At 51.1% G+C, this 24,315-nt stretch overlaps 1 protein-coding gene across 3 annotated transcripts in view; it reads left to right on the forward strand.

Annotated features, from left to right (window-relative positions):
- CPLX2 (complexin 2) overlaps positions 1-15,248 on the forward strand; it is an 84,888-nt gene extending 69,640 nt beyond the window's left edge. Inside the window, exons 1-4 of one of the 3 annotated variants that reach the window (XM_053907109.1) lie at positions 2,044-2,144; positions 9,725-9,844; positions 9,981-10,156; positions 10,918-15,248. In XM_053907109.1, coding sequence (XP_053763084.1) covers positions 9,814-9,844; positions 9,981-10,156; positions 10,918-11,115 — 405 coding nt within the window. In that variant the 5' untranslated portion in view covers positions 2,044-2,144; positions 9,725-9,813 and the 3' untranslated portion in view covers positions 11,116-15,248. Of the gene's footprint in view, positions 1-2,043; positions 2,145-2,594; positions 2,841-9,724; positions 9,845-9,980; positions 10,157-10,917 lie in introns of those variants that run through there. The other 2 variants (XM_053907106.1, XM_053907107.1) reach the window with 2 other exon arrangements.
- The last annotated feature ends 9,067 nt before the right edge of the window (positions 15,249-24,315 follow it).

Below are 24,315 nucleotides of genomic sequence, written 5' to 3' on the forward strand. Positions count from 1 at the left end.
GTATTTTATAGATTCACAGAAGCTTGGGTTCAAAGGGGGCTTTAGCTGTCACCTGCCACCCAACTGTCATTTTCCAGGGAATGGAGAACTCACTACCTAACATGAGCCAGTCCACGCTATGGCTAGACAGCTCCAACTGACAGAAGATTTTTCCTCTTAGAGCTTCTGTCTGCCTCCCTTTACCTTTCCCCCATTGCCCTAATTCTGTCTTCAGGGCTGATGAAAACAATAGTACTCCATTTTGCTTGCAGTGGTCATTCATTCAACCACAAGCATTTCCTTAGCACCTACTTTGCCAGGCACCATGCTAAGTGCCAGAGTTATAAACTGAGCAAGACTTGGCCCGTCAGCATTCTCTCCTCCAGATGAAACACCCTCAAATCCTTCAACTTTCACCCATGTGACATGATTTCCAGACACCTGCCACCAAACTACCCTTTTTTTCCCTAAACATATGCAAGCTTATTGAATCCATTTTTTAAAAAATATTTTTAATGTTTATTTTTGAGAAAGAGACAGAGACAGAGTGTAGTGGGGGAGGGGCAGAGACAGAGGGGGAGACACAGAATCTGAAGCATGCTCCAGGCTATGAGCTGTCAGCACAGAGCCCAACATGGGGCTTGAACCCACGAACGGTGATATCATGACCTGAGCCAAAGTTGGACCGACTGAGCCACCCAGGCACCCCTAAACTATCTTAAAGTATGGTGTCCAGAACTGAGCTCAGTATTTTTCTGAGGGCTAAGTTGGATGTTTAGCCCAGCTTGGTTGATGTCTCTATTTTTTTAATGTTTTATTTATTTGAGAGAGAGAAAGAGAGAGAGAGTGGGGGAGGGATGGGAGAGAGGATCCAAAACAGGCTCTGTGCTGACAGCAGAGAGTCCGATGCAGGGCTCAAACTCACGAACTGTGAGATCATGACCTGAGCCGAATGAAGTAGGAGGCTTAACTGACTGAGCCACCAGGGCATCCTGGTTGATGTCCATGTTAAAGACAATGCCCATTGTGGAAAAACCCCAGCTGTAAGTAGAGTGCTGCCAGCCAGGTCCCATTCACCGAGCTTCTGCTCTGGAAGAACAGGAAGAAAGGAGGGAGAAGGAGAGAGAGGAGGAGGACTGTGAGTCTTAAAATGGCATAATATCAGATCTCCCTGCCCAGAACTCCCCTCAGACATTAGTGGCAAGTCTAAGTCACTCTAATCAAACAGCCTCCCCACTGCCCACCCCCCATTAGTGTCTGCCTCAGGAAAAGGAAGAAAATTAAAAATGAGCATGCTGATGGCCCAACACAGTGTTAAACAGAACTCAGCCATAAATGAAGGGCTTTCCCTATACCAAGCCCCATAGCCTATAAGGGGAGAATAAAGATGAGCTTCAGAAGATGACTCTCCAGGTAAGAAGGGTGGTTCCGCCAATGGCCTCTGACCTGTGGAAGTCCCTCACTTTGAGGACTCTGCTGTGAACTTGTGTAAAGGAATAGTCCCCTCCTTTTGGAACAAAAATCACACAAATCACACCTCCTTCCTCTCCCAATCCTGTCCCTCTGCAGCTCTTGCTGCTTCCTCCTTGGAAGGAAGCCATCCCCTTACAGAAGCAGAAGTCATCTACACTCTGACATAACCCTGATTGATGCACAAACTCCTGCAAATCTTTCAAAGGCCTGATACAAGGCCCCTCCTCCCCTAAGTCATTTTCTTACAGATCGGTCTGGATTAAAGGAAGCATTTTAGAGCCAAAAGATGACAGGCAGAATGGAAAGATTCATTAGGAGAGAGTAATAAAATGAGAAATGAGTGTAAGTGGGAGAGGAAAGTCTTGAGGGATATGGACAGATGTCGCCCTACCTCTTGGAGGTCCCTTTTCCTCCCTGGGCCTACAAGAGAAAGAAATAGGCTTCTAGAATAAAGTTTGCGACAGATTCCTTATTCTGCACAGGATACCAGATCTACAAGGGATTGGCAATCAGCGAATTTTGCAGCAATCTTCTCCCTCTGGGTCCACAGGAAGGACTCCTTAGCCCCTATTGGAGCCTTACCACATGATCCATCAATGTTTCTTGAGTACTCCTGTGGCAGGACATGATGCTGAGGGGCCGTAAAGATGGTCTGATGGTGGCCCTGTCCTATAGGAGCTCACAGGCAAGAGGTAAGCAAAATAGAGCAACAATTGCCTCTGAAACAGCCATGTGTCTAGGAATGGCAGAAACCCTGAGAAGAGTGGGACCAATTCTTCCTGGAGGAATCAGGAGGACTTTCCCAAGCAGGTGATCTTTGAGTTTTGCTTTAAAGAACCCATCCCCTGACCCATCACTGTGCCCTCAGTGCATTGAAGCAACAAGCTTGTGGTCCTAAGAGCTTTGGCCAGGACAAGTGGCTGCAGGGGGGGATTGGCGGGGGTGTCTTCCGGGGGCGGGGGTGGAGGGGACAGCGAAAGGTGGAGGAGGAAGGAGAGTAGAGAGAGAAAAGAGGGGAGAAGGAGGAAGAATGGGAAAGGGAGAGGAAGGGGGAGGAGGAAGAGAGGAGAGGGGGAGGAGAGAGGGGGGAGAGAGAGAGGAGAGAGTGGAGAGGAGAGAGAGAGAGAGAGAGAGAGAGAGAGAGAGAGAGAGAGAGAGAGAGGTTTGAATTTCCCATCTGGAAGGGGAGCGGTAGCACGTCAGGGCCTGGCTGAGGGGCGTGATTGGAGGGCGCCTCAGGCAGCCGCCCGCGGCAGCGGCAGCCGCGGCCCCAGCTCGCCTGGTGGAGTTGCACGAGGCGGCGGCGGGAGCTGGAATAGCAGAAGGAACCGCCTCGCTGAGTACACCCGGAGCCCTGCAGTGGCTCAGACGGTTTCGTGGACCGCCAGGTCGGTGCTGACCACGGGCCGGGAGGGCGGAGCCGGGCTGTGGGCAACAGGGTCCCGGCTCTCGCCGTGAGGCTGCAGGGCAGCCTGGGAAGCTGGGGAGTACGGCTTTCGAGGGGACAGCTCCCCAAGACTGGCCAGGCGCCGGAAAGGGAGGCTGAGCGGCAGCAGCTGGGACCCTCCTGGGCGCGCTCGGCGTGGTGCTGAAAGGACAGCTCCCCGCGAGGGTGGAGCGAGCAAGCGGAGGGAAGAGAGTTAAACCTGGGCAAACTGGGAAGGAGGAGTGGGCCCCGAGTCCGAGACCTCCGGGCAGAAGCCCAAAACAGCCCTGCTCCTGGAGAGCCAGGACCGCCCCGAGGGCGGCGGGAGACTCAAGTCTGAACCTAGAGAACAACTTCGAGCTCGCGGGGGTGGGGATGGGGGGGGGGCGGGGGGAGTCGATCTAAGCTACTTCAGGTTGTGGTTCACCCGGAACCCTCCAGAGCCCTCTTCGCCCCGGAGGAGGGAGCCGCCCCCGAAGGGGTTCAGGCTCCTGGAGTGAGTCAGAGGGCGCCAGGAGGGGGGCGGAGAGGCCGAAGGTGGAGGGGAGGAAAGCTTAAAACGTCAACTGAAGGTGAGGGGCCAAAGGGACTATTTGTCCTCAGAGGAGGAGGAGCCAAGGTTTGGCCAGAGCACGTTCTCTGCCTGGGGTAATAAGTTACCGTCCCTTCTAAGGCCTTCGCAGGCCCCACTCTGCCCCCTCCCCCATCAAAGTTTGATACCTGGCTGGGTCTTGGGGTTGAAGCTTTGTGTGTTGGGGGAGGGGCGCTCTCAGCGGCCAACCGAGAGCTCCAGGGCAGAGCTGCTGGCTCGTCTCCGCAGGGGAGCAGGAGAGGGACGCCTAGATTCCTATCCTCTTCTGCCGAGGGAACGCTAAGTCCCTGCCACTTCCGCTTTTCTGAGGGAGCCGATTCCCTATCCCCTCCCATCCTCCACTGCCCCTTCCCCTCCCCCAGTGCTTCTCTTTTCCAGGGGCGTATGGGGGGGGGGGGGGGAGTGGAGGGGGAGGTAAGGGGCATCCTCTGTCTCTGCCATCGCCATTAGCGTAGGGTTCCCTGCGAAAAGCAAATGAGTGTTGGATTGAGTTGCGGTGAATATAGGCTGGACTTGAGCCATAAGAACAGAAAAACAGCCACAAGGACAAACACTGCAGGTGCCCGAATCTGCATGTCGGATGGCGGGGCCCAGTCCCGAAAACCGGCTGGGGCTCAGACGGCCAAGCCTGAGGAGGTGCCTCCGCTGCCTTCGGGTTGGGACAGGCTGGAGAAAGTCGAGGAGGGAAAGCTGAAGATGTGTCCTAGGTCCTGGGCGCGCTAAAGGCACGGAAACGTGCTGCGGCGGCAGCCCTCCCTCTCCCCCTTTTTGTCTCCCCTCCCCCAGCCCAGCATCACCACCACCCCCACCCCACAACCACCACCACCACTACCACCACCCTTCCCGCGCGGGGATAGACCAAGGTTTCCCGCAGAACCGCTGAGGAGCGCCTCCTGGCGGTCTGGCCAAAATCCTCAACTGCATGCAACCTGCCCGACCTCAGCACTCCTACAGGCATATGGCAAAATATCTACACACACGCCTGCACACACGCTCACGCAGGCTCACACGATGCCTAAGTTCAGAGTTAGACATGCAGGATCATACTCTGAACGCGTAGACTCTCACATACTCTCTGACACACAACATTAAATTCAACCTAGCAAATACGTCATGAGGCTCTACCATGAACCAGGAGATATTGTGGACTCTGGAATAAGGGAAATGAACAAGATACAAGCCCTCCCCTAAAGGGAGCTCAGAGAGATCTGGAAAGGAAACACACACAGCTGGACAGAGCACATGAGCTGGAGGCAGGCAAGGCTGCAGTAGAAAAGTACCCTGGGACTCAGAAGAGGAAGACACCATCACATCTCACCCAGGAGATCCAGGATATTTCATAAAGGCAGTGATGTTTGAGAGGGCTCTTTGAAAATTAATATTGCTGCTGCTGCTGCTGCTGCTGATAACAGTGATGATGATAACCATGATAGTGATGATAGGTTATATGTATTAGCACCTACTATGTGCCAAACACTAGGCTGAGCACTTTATTTGCATTATCTCATTTAATGCTCACAACATGTCTTGGGGATAGTATTGTCTCCATTTCACAGATGAAAAAAGATTAAGTCATTTGCTCAAGGTCACTTAGTAAGTAGTGGAGTCAGGATTAGAACCGACAGAGATGAAGTTAAGGGGTTCCCAGGCTGTAAAATGAACAAATACCCAGTGGTTTTTAAATAGAAGCAGAGCCACATGCAAAAGATGAGAAATGAATGGCAAGGCAGGCAGGTGCTAGACTGTGCAGGATTTGAAGGTCAGCACAAGGACCCTCTGGCCAGTTTAACAAGACCATGGGGAGCCATTGCAGGGTGTGTTTGATGAGCAGATCTGCCCTTTAGGAAGATTAATTGGACAGCCATGTGGAGGATGGGTAAGAGCTGAGGGAGGGACAGACATAGAGGTTATGCACAAATCCAGAACCTTGAAGTCCTGAGCCAAGACATTAGCAGCGTAGGAGAAGAGGGTGTGGATGCAGGAAGCACCATGAAGCTACAGTCTCTGGACTCCTCTCTAGCATCCCCTCCCAATTTTAACTCACCAATTCCTTGTGTGGTCTTTTGTCTGGTGTCTCCCTCCCCAGCTAACTGAGTGCTGTGAGAACAAATGTGACTCCCTTGTTCCCTGCCACAGCCCCAGCACCGAGAACAGTGCCTGGCAGAGTAGATGCCCAAAGAATATTGGGAGTGAGTGAGTGAGTAAGTGAAGAAGTCACTGACTCTAGAGTTTTCAGTTGAGGCGACTGGAACAAGACATGCTGGAAGAAAAGGTGGTTGGGTGAGGGAAGCAAGGATAAGATCGATCTTTGGATAGACTGAATTTGAGATTACCCATGTGGCAATATCCAGCAGAAAGTTAAATGTGTGAGTCTGGGGGCTGGGGGTGGTCTGTGACTAAAGAAGGGCATAAATCAATAGGTTTAGGTGAGATTCCCAAGGGAGACAGTGGAGGAATAAGGGACAGTAGGAGGAGAAAGAGGGAGAGTGATTGCTTGGATAACATCTACATTTTAAAGAAAAGAAGTCAGTAGAGGGGAGAAAGATTTGTCTGAGAAGTAGGATGAAGACCACAGGAGTGCCGTCCTAGAATTCAAAAGATTCAAGAAGAGGGCTGAAAAATAGAGGGATGAGGAGAGAGTATCTGATGCTACAGAGGGTTGGATGGAGGAGCTTCAGAGCAGTGAAAACACTCCAGGATCTGGCATTCTGGAGGCCTCTGGCGACTCCGACAAGGGCAATTTCGGTGGCAGTGCAGAGGCAGCAGATCTCTGATCTCACAGAGCTGCAGGGCTGACCTGGAGCTGAAGAAGTGGAGACACCAAATGGACACCCCTTCATCACAAAGGTAGAGGACAGAGATTAAGGGAAAGGGGCAGGAGTTGGAGAAAGAAGCGGATAAAGAGACCTATCCAGGAGACTGAGGATGTGAGGAAGAGAGAGCACGAAAAGATCAAGTAGGAGGTGTAAGGAGAGAAGATCTGCAGTACCGGTGGATAGGTTAACTTCAGCAGGAAGGAGGGGGACCTCGTCCTCAGAAGCTAGGAGGGAAAGTGGCAGGATCTCATACTAGTTGGCATTAATCATTTTGAGAGTGATAGCAGTCACCATGTACTGAGCTCCCCACTGCCACCATGTGCTAAACACATTATTTCTAACCTTTCAAAGTGGCACATAATCCTCACTGTATGAAGAAAAGAGGCTAAGTCAATTACTTACTATCTCACAGCTAAAAAGTAGCAGGTTCAGGATCGGAGTCAGGTACGCCTGACCCAGGGCTCACAAGTCTTCCAATGCACCTGTGGAAGGAGACAGAGTAGGAGGACCCTGGGCCTTGAGAAATTGGTTGGGAGAACCTCAACAGGGTGAACGACAAATTACTTAATAGCCGAGAGAGCCACGTTGGGGGTGAGCAGCAGGACTTTGGGATGGACCCAAGAAGCTGCTAAATAATCCCAGCAGGCCTCACTCAACAAGGGTAAGGGGGCACCTAGAATGACAGGGATGTAAGTATCCAGAAGACTCGGGCCTCAAATGAGTAGATGTACTTTGCATATTGAGGGGCCGGGAGGGATGGTAATCAATGTTTGCTGAATGAATGCTTAGAAACAGAAGAGTCTGGAGAAGGAGATGGTGCGGTGATAGAAAGATGTTATGTTAACTTTGAATGGTGCCATGGGACATCCAGAGGGAGGTGCCCAAGAGGAAGGCAAGTGCATATCTTGATTTATTTGTTGTCTATTTCCCTGTGCACAAACACACACACACACACACTCACCGCCCATCCCCCCCCCCACACACACACACTCCAGAATGTAATCTGCATGAGGGCAGGGTTTTGTCTGTTTTGTTTACTCGTATATCCCCGGTGCCTAACACGCTGGTACATAGGTACATAGGAGATACTCAATTAATATTTGTTGGATAAATGACTACAGGGGTCTAGAGCCCACATAAGATGTCTAGGTATCATTAAAGCCCAAGAAAGGATGAGTTGCCCTAGGGAAGCATTAGAGAGGAAAAAGAGACGGGAGCTAAAGTCCGAGTCCTGGGGAACACTCTTATTGAAGAGCGGAGAACAAGAGGAGGCAGCAAAGCTGGGATGGGGAAGGGCGAGGAGCACTAGGAGAGGAAAGAGAGCAGTAGGACATGGGGGAGAGGAAAGAACTGAGTCACCGAGCCAAGACAGGAGAAGGATTTGAGGATACAGTGGGGGTGGCCAGCAGTTCAAAGGCTGCAAAACTGCTCCAACCGAACCACTGGGAAGAGGGCCCAGAAGATCATCTGGTTCAGGAGAGAGACTTGCCAGAGCAGCAAATTAGGGATGAGACTGAACCTAAAGCCCAGGTGCCCTGTGGACCAATTTGAAGCATCTCAGATTAAAGTCCCATGTCTCTACTACCACCTGCAAATTCCTTGAGCTGCGTGTAAACACAGAGGAGGAACCCAATAGTTCCTGAAATCATTTGATTATTAAATTGTTCATTTCCTCTTCTTAGAAATGCAGTTTCTTTACAATGTTTTTGAATCCAGCAAAAACATCTTAATTGACTGAGCTGAGCCGCCTTCACACTCAGAATTCTGGGTTGGGGTGGGTTCTCTTACATTTCCTGGAAACGCTGCTCCAACACGTCCTCACAAATATGCAGTCAGCTATGGCCAACATTAAGGAGCAGCTGCTACATACCCAGTCACTTGACCAGTGTCTCCTCTTCTTCAAACACCAGTACAAGGGTAGGCTTAATACTCCCTCGCTGTCCTGGAGCAAACTGACACTTCCCCAGGGTGGCCACAGCCAGGGAGTACTGGAGCCCGGACTTCTAACCAGGTGTGTCTGATGCCAAAGCCCCTGGGGATGTTTTTCTACTTCGTCATGATTTGCTCTCCTCAAAACAACCTGTCAGGTGGTATGATCATGTACAAATCCTCAAATAAACTCTCGGGCTCCATTTGATAGAAAGATCTCAGTCTGTTGATATGTCTTCTCATTTTGAAAGAAATGAAGAAAATCATCCACAAACAGCCAGTGACCTTGAACTCAACCTGGTTGAGATATCCAGGCTGCTTCTCTGCCACCATTTCCCTTTTGTCTCCCAGCAAATCATAAAGCCCCCAAGGCTGTGTGGGCTGAAAGGCCTTGGGGAGTAGGCCTCACCCCAGGTGACCACATCACCCTTTAGATAGCTCAGAGATGTTCCCATCTACACCCAAAAAGTGATTTGTGATGGCTTTGTCTATGAAAAGCCAGTGATGAAACTGAATGGTTAAAAAAAAAGGAAATCTCTCAGAGTTACAGTATCAGGGTTCAAATTCTCAAGGATGTGGGGGGAACAAGGTAGAAGGAGGTCAAGGATGGAGGGAAGCTCCAAGCTCTCTACCCTCCCCGCCCCACTAACATTGGGATCTTGCATACTGAGATTCTCATTAAGATTTTATTTGGAGAAAATCTTCTGAGGCCAAAAAGGAAAGAATAAAAAATATAATAAAAATTGAAAGTTGGTAATTTAGAGAGAAGAGGAGGACTAACACAAGCTGAGTGCTTACAAGGCCCGTGCTCGGTACTTTAAAGGCACTAAGCCCCAAGAAGATTATCATGTCTCCAACCCCCATGTGTAATTCAAAATAAAAATCAATATTAAGCTATAAAACACAAAACTTACATGTTTCCTGAAATAAAAGTAACTTATTTCTCCATTTGCCTAATTTCAGAAGTCTGGATATGTTCATCCAAGCTGACTGTTCTCAATTTTTCACCGGCCTCTGATTTGCTGGGGCCCTAATCCCCTGCTCATTCCATCTAGTGGTTGGCCCAGTGGCCCAGGCTGGAATTTTCTCCAGTCTCCACAGTAGCCCTGGGAAAAGAGGCACTGCCATTCTATCTTATGGAGGAGGAAACTGGGGCTCAAGGAGGTTCAGGAACTAGCTGAATGTCACATGGTGAATAAGGAATGAGGGTGGCATGAGAACCCAGCTCTGCCTGACTCCAAACTCCCCCTTCTTCCTAGCACTCCTGGACTCAATCCAATTAAAGCCATACGGGCAAGATGAAGGTTTTAAAATCGGAAGCAAAAGATATTTGGCCACACGTATGTGCCTGGCACGCAGCAAGTACTCAGGAAATAGCCCCTTTCCATTGAGTGCCAGAGCACTGGGTCTTGGCCTGGGCTGATGCAGCCTGGGGCCCGAACCAGGGTGAGGCTGCTGTCTGTCTGTGCAGAGGCCTCTCCCATCTGATCCCTGACTCCACTTTTGCAGGTTGACACATATCTCTGAGCCAGGCCTTGTCAGGAGCCCTGCATGCAACCTTGGCTGCGGGCTAAGGCACGCTAACTAGAGCCGGCGTCATGGACTTCGTCATGAAGCAGGCCCTTGGAGGTGAGTCCCGCACCCTTCACTCCCCGACCTGGGTCTCAATCCAGGCGGGAGGGGCCCGCAGAGCACCAAGTCCTTCTATCCCCAGCCCTGGTCCCCCCTGACCCCATCCTCTCCTTCCCCACCCCATCCGATTTAGGGGCCACCAAGGATATGGGGAAGATGCTGGGGGGAGAGGAGGAGAAGGACCCAGACGCGCAGAAGAAGGAGGAGGAGCGACAGGAGGCGCTGCGGCAGCAGGAGGAAGAGCGTAAAGCCAAGCATGCGCGCATGGAGGCTGAGCGTGAGAAGGTCCGGCAGCAGATCCGAGACAAGGTCAGCATCACCCATCCGCGTGGGAGAGTAAGGAACTGAGGTCAAGCCGGTCCCCCCAAACCCCGGCCTCAGGCTCCCCCGAATCCCTGCTCTCACCTTAGACCTAACTCTCACTAGGTTTCTTCGTCATAGGGAGAAAGGAGTGTCACAGGAACACCTCCCTCAAAGGAGCGTTATGGGGATTAAGTAAGATAATGCACACGATAAGCGCTCCCGAATGTTTGCTGCTATGGTCCGCAGTCTTGTGCCCAAGACTGGAGACCAAATGTTTGCAATCCAGAATTTGGGAATTTGGGGAAAGTACCGTAGTGCCCTAAGCACCTATTATTGTTACATGTCGCTCTCAATGGGTCTGCAGCTGCCACCTGATGCCAAGCAGTTCCATACATGTCTAGTCTCACCACTGAAAAAAAACAAGGCTATAAGTAGCCTCCCATCAGCTCAGATCAAGTTTTGTCATCGAAACCTATGGGAGGACTTTCAGATGTGAAATCTTGGGGGATGTCAGAAGGGCAGAGAAGTTATTATGGGCAGGTATTAATTTTAAAGGAAACCCTATGCACCGACTCTCTTTTCTGGAACACCTGCCGAGAACAGGCACAATCCCATAAGGAAGGCATCCTTATCCCTATTTTATAGATGAGAGGACTAAGGCTTGGGGAGTTTCCACGAGTGGCGGCCCCGGATGAGCCAGCTTGACCTTGAGATCCAGCTCTCTCCTTGCCCCATTCATGTTCATGTCTGCCCTCCCCCCTTCCCAGTACGGGCTGAAGAAGAAGGAAGAGAAGGAGGCAGAGGAGAAGGCAGCCCTGGAGCAGCCCTGCGAGGGAAGCCTGACCCGGCCCAAGAAGGCTATCCCTGCAGGCTGTGGGGATGAGGAGGAGGAAGAGGAGGAGAGCATCCTGGACACGGTGCTCAAATACCTCCCCGGGCCACTGCAGGACATGTTCAAGAAGTAACCGGCCCTCCTGCCCTGTTCCCACTCCACTTGTTACTTTTTTTTTTTTTTTTTTTTTGGTTCTTTCTTTTCATTCAGTTAAGTCTCAGTTCTGAAGGGGAAAACCGCAGTTGACCTCTGCCCCCCTTCCCTGGCCAGGACTCCTCCCCCTCAGCACTCCCTCACACCCCCTTCATCCCAGGGTATTCAGCCCCCACCTCACTTCCCAGTTGCTTGAAAAAGGGAAGACAGCTTCCCCCAGCAGGGGGCGTTGAATCCAGTGCCAGAGGCACTGAGGGCCCCCTCCAGAAGCCTAAGGTCTATGCTAGTGTGGTAACCCCCATACATTCCTTCATGCACCCCACTGCCAGGAGGACCATTGTCCCCAGCCAGCCAAAGTAATGACACATTCCAGCCCTGCCCAGCATGCCGACCTTTGGCCTCTGACCCACAGTGGGCCTCTAGGTCAGGGTAGGGGCACTGAGTGGCCTGGTTCTAAGGAAGGGAGTCAGGGTAAGCCTGCCCTGTGAGGGCCCAGCCTGAGAGGCCCTGTTGTATTCTGGCCAGGCCTAGGTCTGGGCAGGAGGCTGGGGCTCTCCTTCTTCCCTCCCCCTGAGATGACACCACCCAGCCCAGGAGCACTCCTCTCCCAACCCCCACCTGAAGAGGCATGGCCCCTGCCAAGCCAGTCCCTCCAAATGGATCCTCTTCGGACTTTAACTCATCTGTGGAGAGGCCCCAGGGTAGAGCAGCCCCTTGTCTCCCCCCTCTCTGCTTGGGTCCTGGGGCCCCACTGCCAGGCTGGGCCCAGTTTGCCCAGCCAAGGGGCTTCCCAGGCCCCCCAGAAAACACTTGGAGCCATTGGGCAGCAATGGCCCATGCCATGGGACCTCACCATTGGTACAGCCAAGCTGCCCCCATTCCTATCCACCCCACTTCCCCAACCCATCCTGTTCATGTGCTTCCAGGGCCCCATGGTCCCCAGGAGGACCCTTCCTGGCCAAAGCCCCAAGCCTTTGGGGAGAAGCCAGTTCCCACTTGACAGAAGGCATCTGTCCATTCATCTCATTGGCCAAGAACAAACTCTCCTCTGGGATGTGTGAAAATGGCATTTGTTCCCTCCACCCCAAACTGTCAAGGCCTCCTGCTCAGTCAGTTGTGTGAGAACCAGGGGGCCTTGGAGCAAATGAGAGAGGAAAGTGTGCGTCCATGCACACATGCGTGTATGTGGCAGAGACTGCATCAGCAATTGTGCGTCCAAAGATTGTACATATGGGTGCATTGTCAGTGTGTGTGTTGAGACTGTTTGTGTATGTTAATCACACCCTTGTGTTAGAGATTGTATATGTTAGGCAGCCTTGTGTGTGTGTGTTTGTTTGAGGGGGTACGTATGAATTGAAATTGTGTCATATCTGTTTTCTAGCCATCTTATATGGGTGGTCAAGTTTGCATGTGTTAGCCTGTATCTGCATGTGTTTTCAAAATAGCAGGAGTGTCTGCAGCAATGGGTATGTGTTAGAAGTTGTACAGTGTGTGTCTGAGAGACTGTCAGATGTGCTGAGAGTGTTGTGTGCATGTGTGGCTCTGAATAGGCACTTGTGTGCAGAATGTGTGCTTCGGGAGAAAGAACATAGGTAACATACCCCCTTCTTGGCCTCCAAACCATTGGCCATGGGTGGCCACATCCAACAGGAGACCTTGTCCTTGGCCTAGAGTCCTCCCGCCCTTGGAGGGTTCCTGCCTGAGGTCCTCAGAAGTCCACTGAGACTGACCCTGGCAGTGCCCCAAGAAGCCATGCTGGGCCCTCATCGGGGCCTACCCCAAAAGCAGGGCCCAGGGAGGGGGCGACTTGCCTGCCCCCGAAGCTCCTGCCTCATTGACCCCAGTTTGCATTCTGCAGGTTTTCCATTTTAGTGGATTTATGCTTTTATTTCAGAGACAGACATGTGTCTTCTCTGTCCGTTTCCAATAGTTAAAGCCATATCAGTTAGACTGCAATACTTTAAAGATGAGACAAAACAATCCATATGTTTAGGGAACTAGAAAAATCCCCTGGTCTGTCCCTTCTCTAGGGAGCAGGGCTCCAGCAGCTCTAGCTCCCTGGACTTGCCCTTCTCCCCCGCCCCCTCCCCCTCCCCTGTGCCCTTGTGTCCTGCCCCACCAAGGGGCCTGTGTCTGTGCCTGTGTCTGTGACGGGGAGCCACCTCGCACCCCTATTGTCTGCTTGTCTGTGTCTCTAATCCTGGGCAGGATGGTCATTCTCTAGAGCCCTGGGGTCCTGGGACAGAGATAGGCAGGGCGCAGTCAAGGGGCCCCAGGCTTCCCCAGACCCAGTGTGTGAGCCCCAGCCAGACACAGATGTAAATCCCAAGTGTTTGAAAACGTCTCCCCCTTGACAGGGGCCCACAGATCTCAAAGGTGGTGCCAGAGCACAGAAAATGACAGATGGGCAGCAGAGACTGAGGCCCAGGGAGCTTCAGATGAGCAGGGGAACACAGCCATGCAAGATATCCCAGGTGGACCTGAGGAACACCAGACCCTCAGAGAATGTCCCTGGTGGTCTCCACAGCCCTTCTGCACCCCCAGCGGGCTCTGGATTTTTCCCATACGAGAGTACCCTCCAGGCTGGCTGGATGAGTCTGGCAAACGTCCCAGACTCTTCCAGAATCCTCAGGCCTACCCCTGAGCAGCAGAACTAGAGGTCATCCTGGAGGCAGGAGCAGGGGAGAATTTCGGCATGGGGCATACCTGGCTCCAACCACGGCCAGGTGACCAACTTCAGGTCCAGAGAGACATGATGACTGTCATTCCCGATGCAGACCTGTGGAAAGAAGCTAGTGTGTGACCCAGTGAAGATGTTGTGTGCAACACACTCAGGTGGAGGGAGAGGGGGAACAAAATATGTGTGGGGTGTGCTCTAGCAGGGAAGAGATGTTTACATGATGTACCTGGGGTGGGAGGTGTGTGTGACCCACTGGATGGGAGGGGGATGAGTGTGTCACACCTAAATGGGGCAGTGCATGTGATACACTTAGGAGGCTGGGGTAGGGAGGGAGCAGTCCCAGAATTCAGTGCACACATGCAACATACCAGGGAGACATTCTTCAGCTAGAGAAATAAGAAGGAGCAATCATTTGTATATGGTGAAAACAATGAGATGCAAGGGAGTGGGCACCACCTGATGTGGGCATGCGTGGTTGCCAGGGAAGGCCACTGCCAGGCTTGCGTGCCTGGGAGCTCATCCTCAAGAAAGGAGGGAGAAGCCTTCTCTGGATCGCCCATGCCGGTGCTGGCAGCGAGCCAGGATTTCCACACATGGACATCCTCAGCTCCAGGTTCAGAAGCTCCAGGAAGTGGCAACACTGTGTGGGGTCTCCTCCAAAGGCAAGCAGGAAGTCAAGAGACCCTCTTAAGTATCGGGGTGTGTGTGTGTGTGTGTGTGTGTGTGTGTGTGTGTGTGTGTGTGTGAGAGAGAGAGAGAGAGAGAGAGAGAGACATGGAGACAAGACAGAAAGGGAGAGAGAGAGGGAGGGAGGGGCACAGAGGGAAGAGAGACAGAGAAGGGGAGAGATAGTGAACTGAAGTATTTCAGCAGCCCAGGCCCCTCTCAGGTGGCCTGATGAGGAAAGAAGCTACCCCCACCAGGCTATGGCCAGAGCCCCAGTCCTGAGAGTCCTGCCCCTAGATGGCAGGGTTGCCCACCCCACCGCCCAACTGCTCCATCCTTTGAGGGCCTCACAGGCCCTTGACTGGACAGGCAACTGGGGATCAGATGGCTCAGATAAGGGTATGCCTGAAGATATGCCTTCCCCCACATGTCCCCTACTCCCCTCCCTGCTCCTGCTGCCCACCTTCTTCACTGGGGAGAGGTTGGAAGGTGCTCCCACTGGCCCTGGGATGGGGGTGGGGGTCCTGAGACCCAGGTGAGGACGACCATCCTGCTCTCGCGGGGGAATCCCTTTCCCACATCTGTGCTGTGTCCTTGTTGCTCTGCTTTCTTTAAATGTGTCAGTGCCTGGGGGGAGGGGAGGGCCACCCCCTCATGCCCCCTGAACCTGACCAAAAGCCATGGCTGTTGCTCCCCCCTTTGTATGACGCAGATGCTAAGATGTACCAAACCAACCATGACAACAAAGAAAAGACCTTGTACAGCAACTCTTAGTCTGTCTGTCCTTTTCTGTCTGTTGGCACCACCAGGGTTACATGGGGCACCAGCTAAGGCAAGGGGGGCTGACCTGCAATGTTCAAGAGGTCTCAGAAAACCTCCCATTTTACCCTGACTTCTGGCTGGGACATTGGAAACAAATGAAGGCCAGAGTCAGGGCTCGCCCCCAGAGATCAGCGCCACTCACCTCCCGCCCTTCAAGTTCAACTGTACGAAACCCCCCCAGAGCTGGTGTTCCAGCCTGGTCACAATACCCCACACCCCATCTCTGGCCATCCTTCTCTGAAAGCTCCCTGGGATATGGCATGCCGACATGAAGCCAAGAACCGTGGGTGGGCAAAGGTCTGTTACTGGTCACCCACCAACACCGAGGGAGTTCCTACTCTCTGCCAGGCCGTGTGTGGGAGCTGGTGCCACTCAGCATTGTTCCTGGACACAGACACTTCCCAGACCTTGTTGAGTCAGGACAAGACGAGAACCTTCTTTCACCCTCGGCTGTCCCCACCATTGCCCTGCCTTAAGCTGGGCCTCACTTTTTCTCTACTTGTCTAGGCACCTCCCATTCCCCACATACTAGTCTCCCAGCTTCTGCCTCTTCCCTCTGTCCATCCTCTCCCCATCACCCCACCTCGCCCAGAAGACTCATCAAAACACAAACTTAACCATGTCACTCTCCTGCCCAGCACCCTTCAGTGGTCAGGACAACAGCAAAATCGTCAAAATGGCCCTGTAAGATATGACCCCAACCTACTAGGTTAGACCCACACCCAACTCTGAGCCAAGCACACATGGTATGCACATGCTGAGTCTTTCCCCTCTGCCTGGAATGAATGGTACCCTTCCCCTCCCTGGTGTACTCCTGAAATTCTCAAGATCCAGCAAGATGTCACCTCCTGTGTGACGCCCACCCTGACACAGCCCCCCATCCCCCTTCCCACAGCAGGGTTTGTTGCTGTGCTTACAACACACAGAGCATCACAACTATGTGCTCAGGCAGCCCTGGGTTTGCCAGAGGGTTGTCACCCAGCAGAGTGATCTTGAACAAGCCACTTAACCCCTCTGAGTGTGTGCTTGCAAGTAAAATGGGATAATAATTGTTTTGACCTCCACAGTTGTGAGGAAGAAATGGGGTCACACATGCACACTCTTAGCACTGCGTGCCAACCATTACTGAATGGCACCTTATAAATCCTACTACAATTTATGCCGCTGCAGTGTCTGTCTCTAACTTGGGAGCTCTTCTAGGTGTCATGCTGGCTGGTGCCCCAATGCCTCCCAGCACCCACTGCAGAGTCTAGCCTGTAGTGGGTCCTTAGGAACCCCAGTGCTGACTCAGGATCCAAGCGACCAATCTCCCTCTCCTCTACTTGGTGGCCACAGTCACTTTTCCTCCAGCTCTCTGCACCTACTGGGCAATAGGGGGAGGGAAGGCAGAACCTGACCCCTTTCTCTCCTATGCCCTAACATCACTCATCCTACCTTTCTCCCAGATACCCCCATAAGTCTGGGCTAGTGCACTAAGGATAACAGGTCTCCTCGCCTCTCAGAGTCAGGGGAGCTCAGTGTGCACTGGGAGGCTGTATTAGTTATCTACTGCTGCATAACAAATTACCACACACTTGGAGGCTTAAAGCAACATGTATTTATTATCTCACAGTTTCTCACAGGAGGCCAGGGTTCTCTGCTTCAGGGTCTCTCACCAAGCTGCGGTCAAGTGCAGGCCAGGGCTGGGGTCTCAACTGATGTCAAGGGTCACTTTCAAGGTCACGTGATTGTTGCCAAGATTTAGTTCCTATTGGATTGAGGGCCTCAGTCCCTAGCTGGCTGTTGGCCAGAGGCTGTCCTTCATTTCTTACTATGTGGGCCCCTTCATTGGGGCAGCTCATAATATGGCAGCTTTCTTCATCCAAGTGTGCAAGCCAAGAAGGCAACAGAGAAGGCTGATAAAATGGAAGCCTCAATGTTATGTAACCTGATTGGGCAAGTACATCCCATCACTTTTACAATATTCTATTGGTTAGAAGTCATAGGTCCTGCCCACACCCATAGGGAGAGGTTACACAAGGATGTAACAGGACAGGGATCACTGGGGGGGCATCTTAGGGTCTGCCCCCATGGAGCCTGATGCAACTCCCCCCTTCCCTACAAAGAAGCAGGAGTTGAGCAGGACCTCAGAGGAGCCAGAACCAAACCTCATCTACCACAGGGTCCCAAGTGGAGGAGGAAATGTGTCAGAGCAGAATAAGGGCCAACAGTTGGTTCCCCTCAGGCCTCTGCAAGACTGAGACCATTCCCAGAGTCAGTGGCTAGGCTCTGAGGGCCTTCCAAGGATGAAGATTGGAGAGAAATGGAACACAAGGTCTTTGGGCTTCCCTAGAAGTCCATCTGTGTGCTCTATCAGCACTCGAGACACTGTCCTTTCAAGACTCAGGTCCCTCCTCAGTAAACAACTCAGCCCCAGACACTCAGATGCTTCTCCTCTGCCCACTTTGCCCCTCCTTGACACTCAGTGGCACCCCACAGAATCCTGTGCCCAGTCGGGAAATGACAGCATCCTCTCACTGTTAGTCCCAAAGGTCTTGCCCTCATAGTCTTAACCCTTTCTTAAATAGCACTTACTGAGCTCCTACCACTTGTTAAGCAGCAAGAACACCAATCACACATTAGACACCGAGAACACCAATCACACAGCCCTTTCTACCAGGAATCTACCTGCTAAAGGAGGAGACAGGCAGATAAATAGGCCAATTAGCCACCATAACATGTGCAGTGATAAAAGCAAACTCAGGATGCTTGGGGAAGGCTCCCGGGAGGAGGCAATATCTCAGATGAGTCTTAAATGAGAAGTCAACCTGGTAGAGAAGGAGGGCACTCCAGGCAGAAGGGCTGGCATGAGCAAAAGCAGGGAGGAGACAAAAGTAGTCTGAGCATGGGTGGTGGGTGCCAAGGAGGGAGAAGCAGGGGACATCTGCAGGAGCTTATTAAATTCTTGATGAAAAGCTGAAAGCTGGGGACATCAACCAGGGTGCCAGGAGATGGAGCTTGGGCTCTCCCTGCAGACCATGGGGAGCCACTGAAGGGTCTTGAGCAGAGGTGTGATGTGATCAGGTGGGCAGATTGAGAAAGATCATTAGGGCTGGGAGGAGAATGAACTGGGCTCCAAGAAGGAGCTAGTACAATGTCAAGGCTGGAGATGGTAAGGCCCGACCTTGGGCAATGGCAAAGGGCCTGAGAGAAACAGATAAATTGGGGGTACTACATAGGGGGGCAAATTGGCAGGACTTAAGGAGTTAATGTGTAGGGCATGGAACAGGAAGGGGTTCAGGCCAAAGCCTGTGTCTCCATCTTGGGTGGCTCCATTCTTCAAGATCTGAAAAATTTGCGGAGACAGGTTTGGGGGAAGATAATGAGTTTAGTTTGGGGCTTCTGTGTTTGAGGCACCTGGGGAGAGTCTAGTGGCCATTCTGCTGTCCATGCTGGAGAAGGACAAGAAAAGCACAAACTGCACTGTGCATGGGCTGGCCTCCAAATGGAGCAATGTCTTTACTACTTCATTTACCACAGGGATCAAAGCATAGGACATCACGAATCCATCCTTCCATGCAACCCAGGAGTCCCTCTTGTGCCATCTTTGGTGGAGGGCACTCTCTGCTTGCATTCCCCACAGTGTGGGGGAGCTCATTACAGACAGATGCCTTCTTTCTCCTAAACCAAAAGTTGCCAGGAGGCAGGGGGTTAATGAAGCTTCCTCCAGCATCCCTTTAATTGACTGCAAAAGTCTGCTTCCAGACCACTCACTTAGCACTTGTAATTAATTGGGATTTCTTGCCTGATCTAAGAGATGATTCAATATCCCTCCCCACCCCCCAACGTTTTCTCAGCTGGGATCCTCCAGCTGGAGCCATCTCTACACAATGGCCTCTCCACAGGTACTGACCTAGGTTTGAATGCGTGTTCCTTCCTTCCTTCATCTCTGTGCGAGCTGGGGCAGAACAGGGCTAGCACAAGGTAAGGGTCAGTGGGTAAGCAAGAGCTGCTAGTGCTACCATCTCCTTGGATTCCAGACCCAGGCATGCACCCCGTCCATCCTGGGGCAGGCCCATCGGTCTCATCAACTCCCTGTTGGTACTGCAGTGACAGGCAATGACATGACCCTGTCTATACAAGGGCTAGGATAGCCCATCGTAAAGTACATAAGTGGGGAGGGGAGAATAGGAAGATCAAGGAAGCCTCCCACTTACTAGGCCCTCGCTCCATGCCATAATAGGGTTGTTGCTCTAAAGGCACCACCTTTGCTCATCCTGACAGGGATCTGTGAGGTCAGAATTATGCCCATGTTACATATTACAACACTGAGGCTCAGAAGTAGAGACGTATAATGGAAATGAGCATAGGCTTTGGTTTGCAGAAAAACCTGGCTTGGAATATTGATTCTTTCTGTCTGGTCTTGGGCATATGACTCTCCGGACCTTGGTCTCCTTATCTATTTAAAATAAATGAGTATATTGGGGCGCCTGGGTAGCTCAGTCGGTTAAGCGTCCGACTTCAGCTCAGGTCACGATCTCACGGTCTGTGAGTCCGTGAGTTCGAGCCCCGTGTCGGGCTCTGGGCTGATGGCTCAGAGCCTGGAGCCTGCTTCCGATTCTGTGTCTCCCTCTCTCTCTGCCCCTCCCCCGTTCATGCTCTGTCTCTCTCTGTCTCAAAAATAAATAAACGTTAAAAAAAATTTTTTTAAATAAAATAAAATAAAATAAAATAAATGAGTATATAATGTATGTTATCTATACTGGAATTAAAATTAAAAAAGCAAAATAATAGAATACAATAATGACTAACCCCACCACCACCCATTAAGGGAACTAAATTAAATAATGTCTGTGGATCCCCTAACACAGTGCCTGGTGCATAACAGTTACTTAAACAATGACAGCCATTACTACAAAATGCTACTCTTACTATGGCAAGACTGATGAAGACAAGAAAAAAGGATAGGAAAGGAGGGATAAAAAGTAAAAAGGGATAAGGAGAAGAATTAATTTCAATAAAAATCCTCAGTCATCCAAATAGTAAACTGGGAACCTGGATTTAAAGCCAACTCTCATGTCTTTTTATTGTAATACATACAAAATAAACTGAGAGGCAGGAGTCACAAGTGAGAAAGGGGACAGGAGGGAGAATAAACTGCCTATTCCAGAAAGCTCTCATCAGCTCAAAAGAGACTTAGCAATATGCATGAGTTATCTGTTGTTGCATAACAAATTATCCCAAAACTTAGTAGTGTGAAACAAACATTTCTTTTTCTCTCACAGTTTCTGAGAGTCAAAAAATTCTGTTGTAGCTTCATGGCTATTTATGGATTGGGGTCTCTCATAAAGTTGCAATTAAGATGTCAGCTGGGGGGCAGCTGGGTGGTTCAGTTGGTTAAGCATCCAACTTTGGCTCAGGTCATGATCTCACAGTTCATGAGTTCGAGCCCTGCATCTGACTCTCTGCTATCAGCACAGAGCCTGCTTTGGGTCTTCTGTCCCCACCTCTCTCTGCCCCTCCCCTGCTCTCTCCCTCTCTCTCTCTCTCTCAAAAATAAATAAACATTAAAAAAAAAAAGAGATGTCAGCTGGGGCTGAGGTCTCATCTGAAGTCTTAACTAGGGCTTGAGGATCTACCTCCAAGACGCCTCCATCACATTGCTGCCAAACTGGCACCGGCTTTCTGGCAGAAGTCTCCCTCTCCAAAGGGCTTCTGAAGTGTCCTCGTGATAGGGAAGCTAGTCTCTCCCAGAGTGAGTAATCCAAGAGAGCAAGGTGGAAGATGAAATGTCTTTCATGACCTAGCCTCGAAAGTCACACCATCACTTCTCCAGTATTCTGTTGGTCACACAGACCAGCTCTGATTCAATGTAGGAGGATACTACACAGGGCATGAACAGCAGGAGGGACAATCACTGGGGGCTGCAGGCCATCATGGAGGCTGCCTACCTCACAACGCATACCTCATCCCACCTTCTGCCCCTAGTCAGCAACTACTCTTTCATTCATCCATCCACTCAGCAAACATGTCCTCATTCCTTTCTTCCTCCAGCAAACTGCCCGTAGCCAAACACTGGCATAGGAGCTGCCTTTTAAACCTGAATCTGATATGGTCATGAGAGCTCAGAGTCCAGACATGTACACGAACACACAACAGAGCATCATGAGAAAACATTTGGGTTTTTCCCAAGCAGACCTGGTTATAAGCCTGACTTGTTATGTGGAAGCCATTTGATCTTGAACACATTATTTTACCTCTCAGGGACTCCATACTAAAGGATAATAATACTTGCATTGCCCAATTATGGCAACAAATGTATTAAAGTGCCCAGCACATACAAGTCCTTAATAAATGATGACTAATACTATTCATATTGCTGTCCTAAATAAATGGAGATTGCACTCCCAAAGTGGACAGCCGCCCCATCTAGGCTTCCCATGTCCCCCAGGAGAAGGCTGGGTTCTTGGACCCCAAGGCTGGTCCCAGCTCCTGCCTGCCACCTCCTCTCAAAGGCCTAGCTGAGTCCTGCCATGGCTCTGACAGCCAGAGGGCTCCCTGGCTGCCAGCCCTAATCAGCAGCTCCAGCAGAGTCCTCAAATTGATTTGCCATCGTTTAGCTGGGAAGCGAGAGCTCTTCTTGACTCGCGGCCAAAATCCATTTTGAGAGCAAAGTAATCACCTCCGTGGCGGGTGTCCGGAGAATGTGATAGAGATCTAGGACAAAAAGTCTCCATCCTACCACCCAGAACCACTGTGTGTGTGTCCTCATGAGGCGGCACATACTCCCCACCCCACACTTCACGTGGTCTAATGCAGTGAGCACCTCTCAAACTTTGCAGCAAGTGGGACTATCTGGCAATTTTTTAAAAATACCAGTGCCTAGTTTGGTCCCCCAGATATTCTGACTCAACTGGTAAGGGCTGTACCCTGGGCATTGGGATTCTTATAAGATCTCCAGGTGGTTCAAATGAAGGCAAGGTTGGGGAACTGGCAATCTAATGCACACAGCATTGGCCTCACCTGCATGCACATACCTCTGCATTATTCAGACAACTATTTATTGAGCACATACAATGTGCCAGGCACTGTTCTAGGAGCTAGAGAACAAAGTGGTTGTCCTCAGGGAATTGACATTCTAGTAAAAGGAAGCAGACAAAAAACAAAAGAATAAGTAAAATATATAATATGTTCGGTGAGAATAATTGAGAAGTCACATGTGGCCAGTCACTTTTGTGTGACACCTGGCTCCCCCATATACCAGTTGGCAGCATCTGCCCTGTCTCCTGCTGACCAGCTTCTGATCCCCAGCCTGGACCCAGACTGAGTCTTTACCACAGCCACACAGTGATGCCAACTCACACAACAACCCCAACCGTGGCCACGCGCTAAGCTCGATACAAGCAGAGTGAGGTTTGACCCTGGCAACAGATAAACCCTAAGTCTTGATAGCCACTGGCCATTTGCTCAGGCCCCCAACTGTCCCATGAACCCAGCACTTCACGTGCTCTAGCCCACCTCCCTGGCCCTGCCACAGATCCCAAACTTGGCTCCACTCTGTGCAGCTTCCCCTACTACTTCTCCGACTACCAGGTTTTCTAAGGATCTTTACCACTAGTATCTAGACTCACAAGAAAACAGATGGGCTAAACAGATGGGAAAGGCCTCTGAGTGGTAAGGTCCCTTAGAGGGCATCCCACCTCACCCCCTCATTCTACAGTCAGGCCCAGAGAGGTTAATAAGTAACTCACTCAAAGTCACACAGCAGCAAGTTAGCAGCAGAACCAGAATCAGGACCCAGGTCTCTTCTTAATCCTGTCTCCCTAAGAGAATACAGGGAGCATCACCCATCGGGGAAAACAGCCATCAGAATTTCCTTTAGGAACCCACTCTTCCTCTGTTATCTACCCATGATTTGAGTGAAATCCAACCCCCTGGCCCCATGATTGGTTGGGAGCTAGACTCAAGACCCAGTCAAGGCAAGGCAAGGCAAGGCAAGGCAAGGCAAGGCAAGGCAAGGCAAGGCAAGGCAAGGCAGGGCAGGGAGACCTGCTGAGAGGTGGCAGTTGCTCTGGCTCACTTAAACCTGGAGGCTGGGGGTGGCAGTGACTGTTGCTATGTTGCCATCTCATGTGGACTGAGAATAAAGCCAAGCTGGGATTGAAAGGAGATTTGGGAGGTGGAGGGAAGTGGAGCTGTGGGACGTCCTCTGACCCCCAACCCAGCTGTTCTTGGAGGAATTCTTACCTGTGTGTGATGTTTTAGTCTCATGTGTCAGTAAATCCCCCTGGTCCTTAAAGCCAGTTTTGGCTGGGTTTCTACCACTTGCAGGTTTGACCATGACAGGCAGAAATCCCTTTCTGGCTCTCCCAGAACTCTCTTAACCTGCATCAAATCATCCTGCTATCTGACCCTGACTGTCCTTTTGCCCTTGGTGTCCCCCATTCTTAGAGTCTCACAGAGGGGTACCTCTCCCCACATGGCAGTGGTTTCTCCAGCTTCTTCCTTATTGTGATGGGCAGGGCAGTGGCCACCCAGAGATGTCCATGTCCTAATCCCTCGAACCTGTGAATATCTTGTTAATTTACACGGCAAAGAGGAATTAAGGCTGCAAATGAAATTAAGGTTGCTAATAAGCTGACCTTAAAATAGGGAGATTACACTGGATTTTCCAGTTGGGCTCAATGTAATCACCAGGGTCCTTAAAAGTGAAAGAGGGAGGCAGAAAAGAGAGATGGTACCATGAGAAGGACCCAGCCCAACATTGGTGGCTTTGAAATGGAGAAAGTGCCCACAAGCCAAGGTAAGTGGAAAAGGCCCCGGAAACTGGAAAAGACAAGGAAATAGATTCTCCCTTAGAGCCTCCAGAAGAAACCCAGACCTGTCCACCCTTTGATTTTGGCACAGTGAGACCAGGCCCCATCAGATTTCTGATCTCTAGAATTGTAGACTAAATTTGCATTGCTACTAAGCTTGTAGTAATTTGTTACAGCAGGGATAGGAAACTAATACATACATCGAAAGACCCTGATG

This window comes from Panthera pardus, unplaced genomic scaffold, assembly GCF_024362965.1.
Source record: "Panthera pardus isolate Hobbes unplaced genomic scaffold, ASM2436296v1 HiC_scaffold_2, whole genome shotgun sequence".
Taxonomy (NCBI): domain Eukaryota; kingdom Metazoa; phylum Chordata; class Mammalia; order Carnivora; family Felidae; genus Panthera; species Panthera pardus.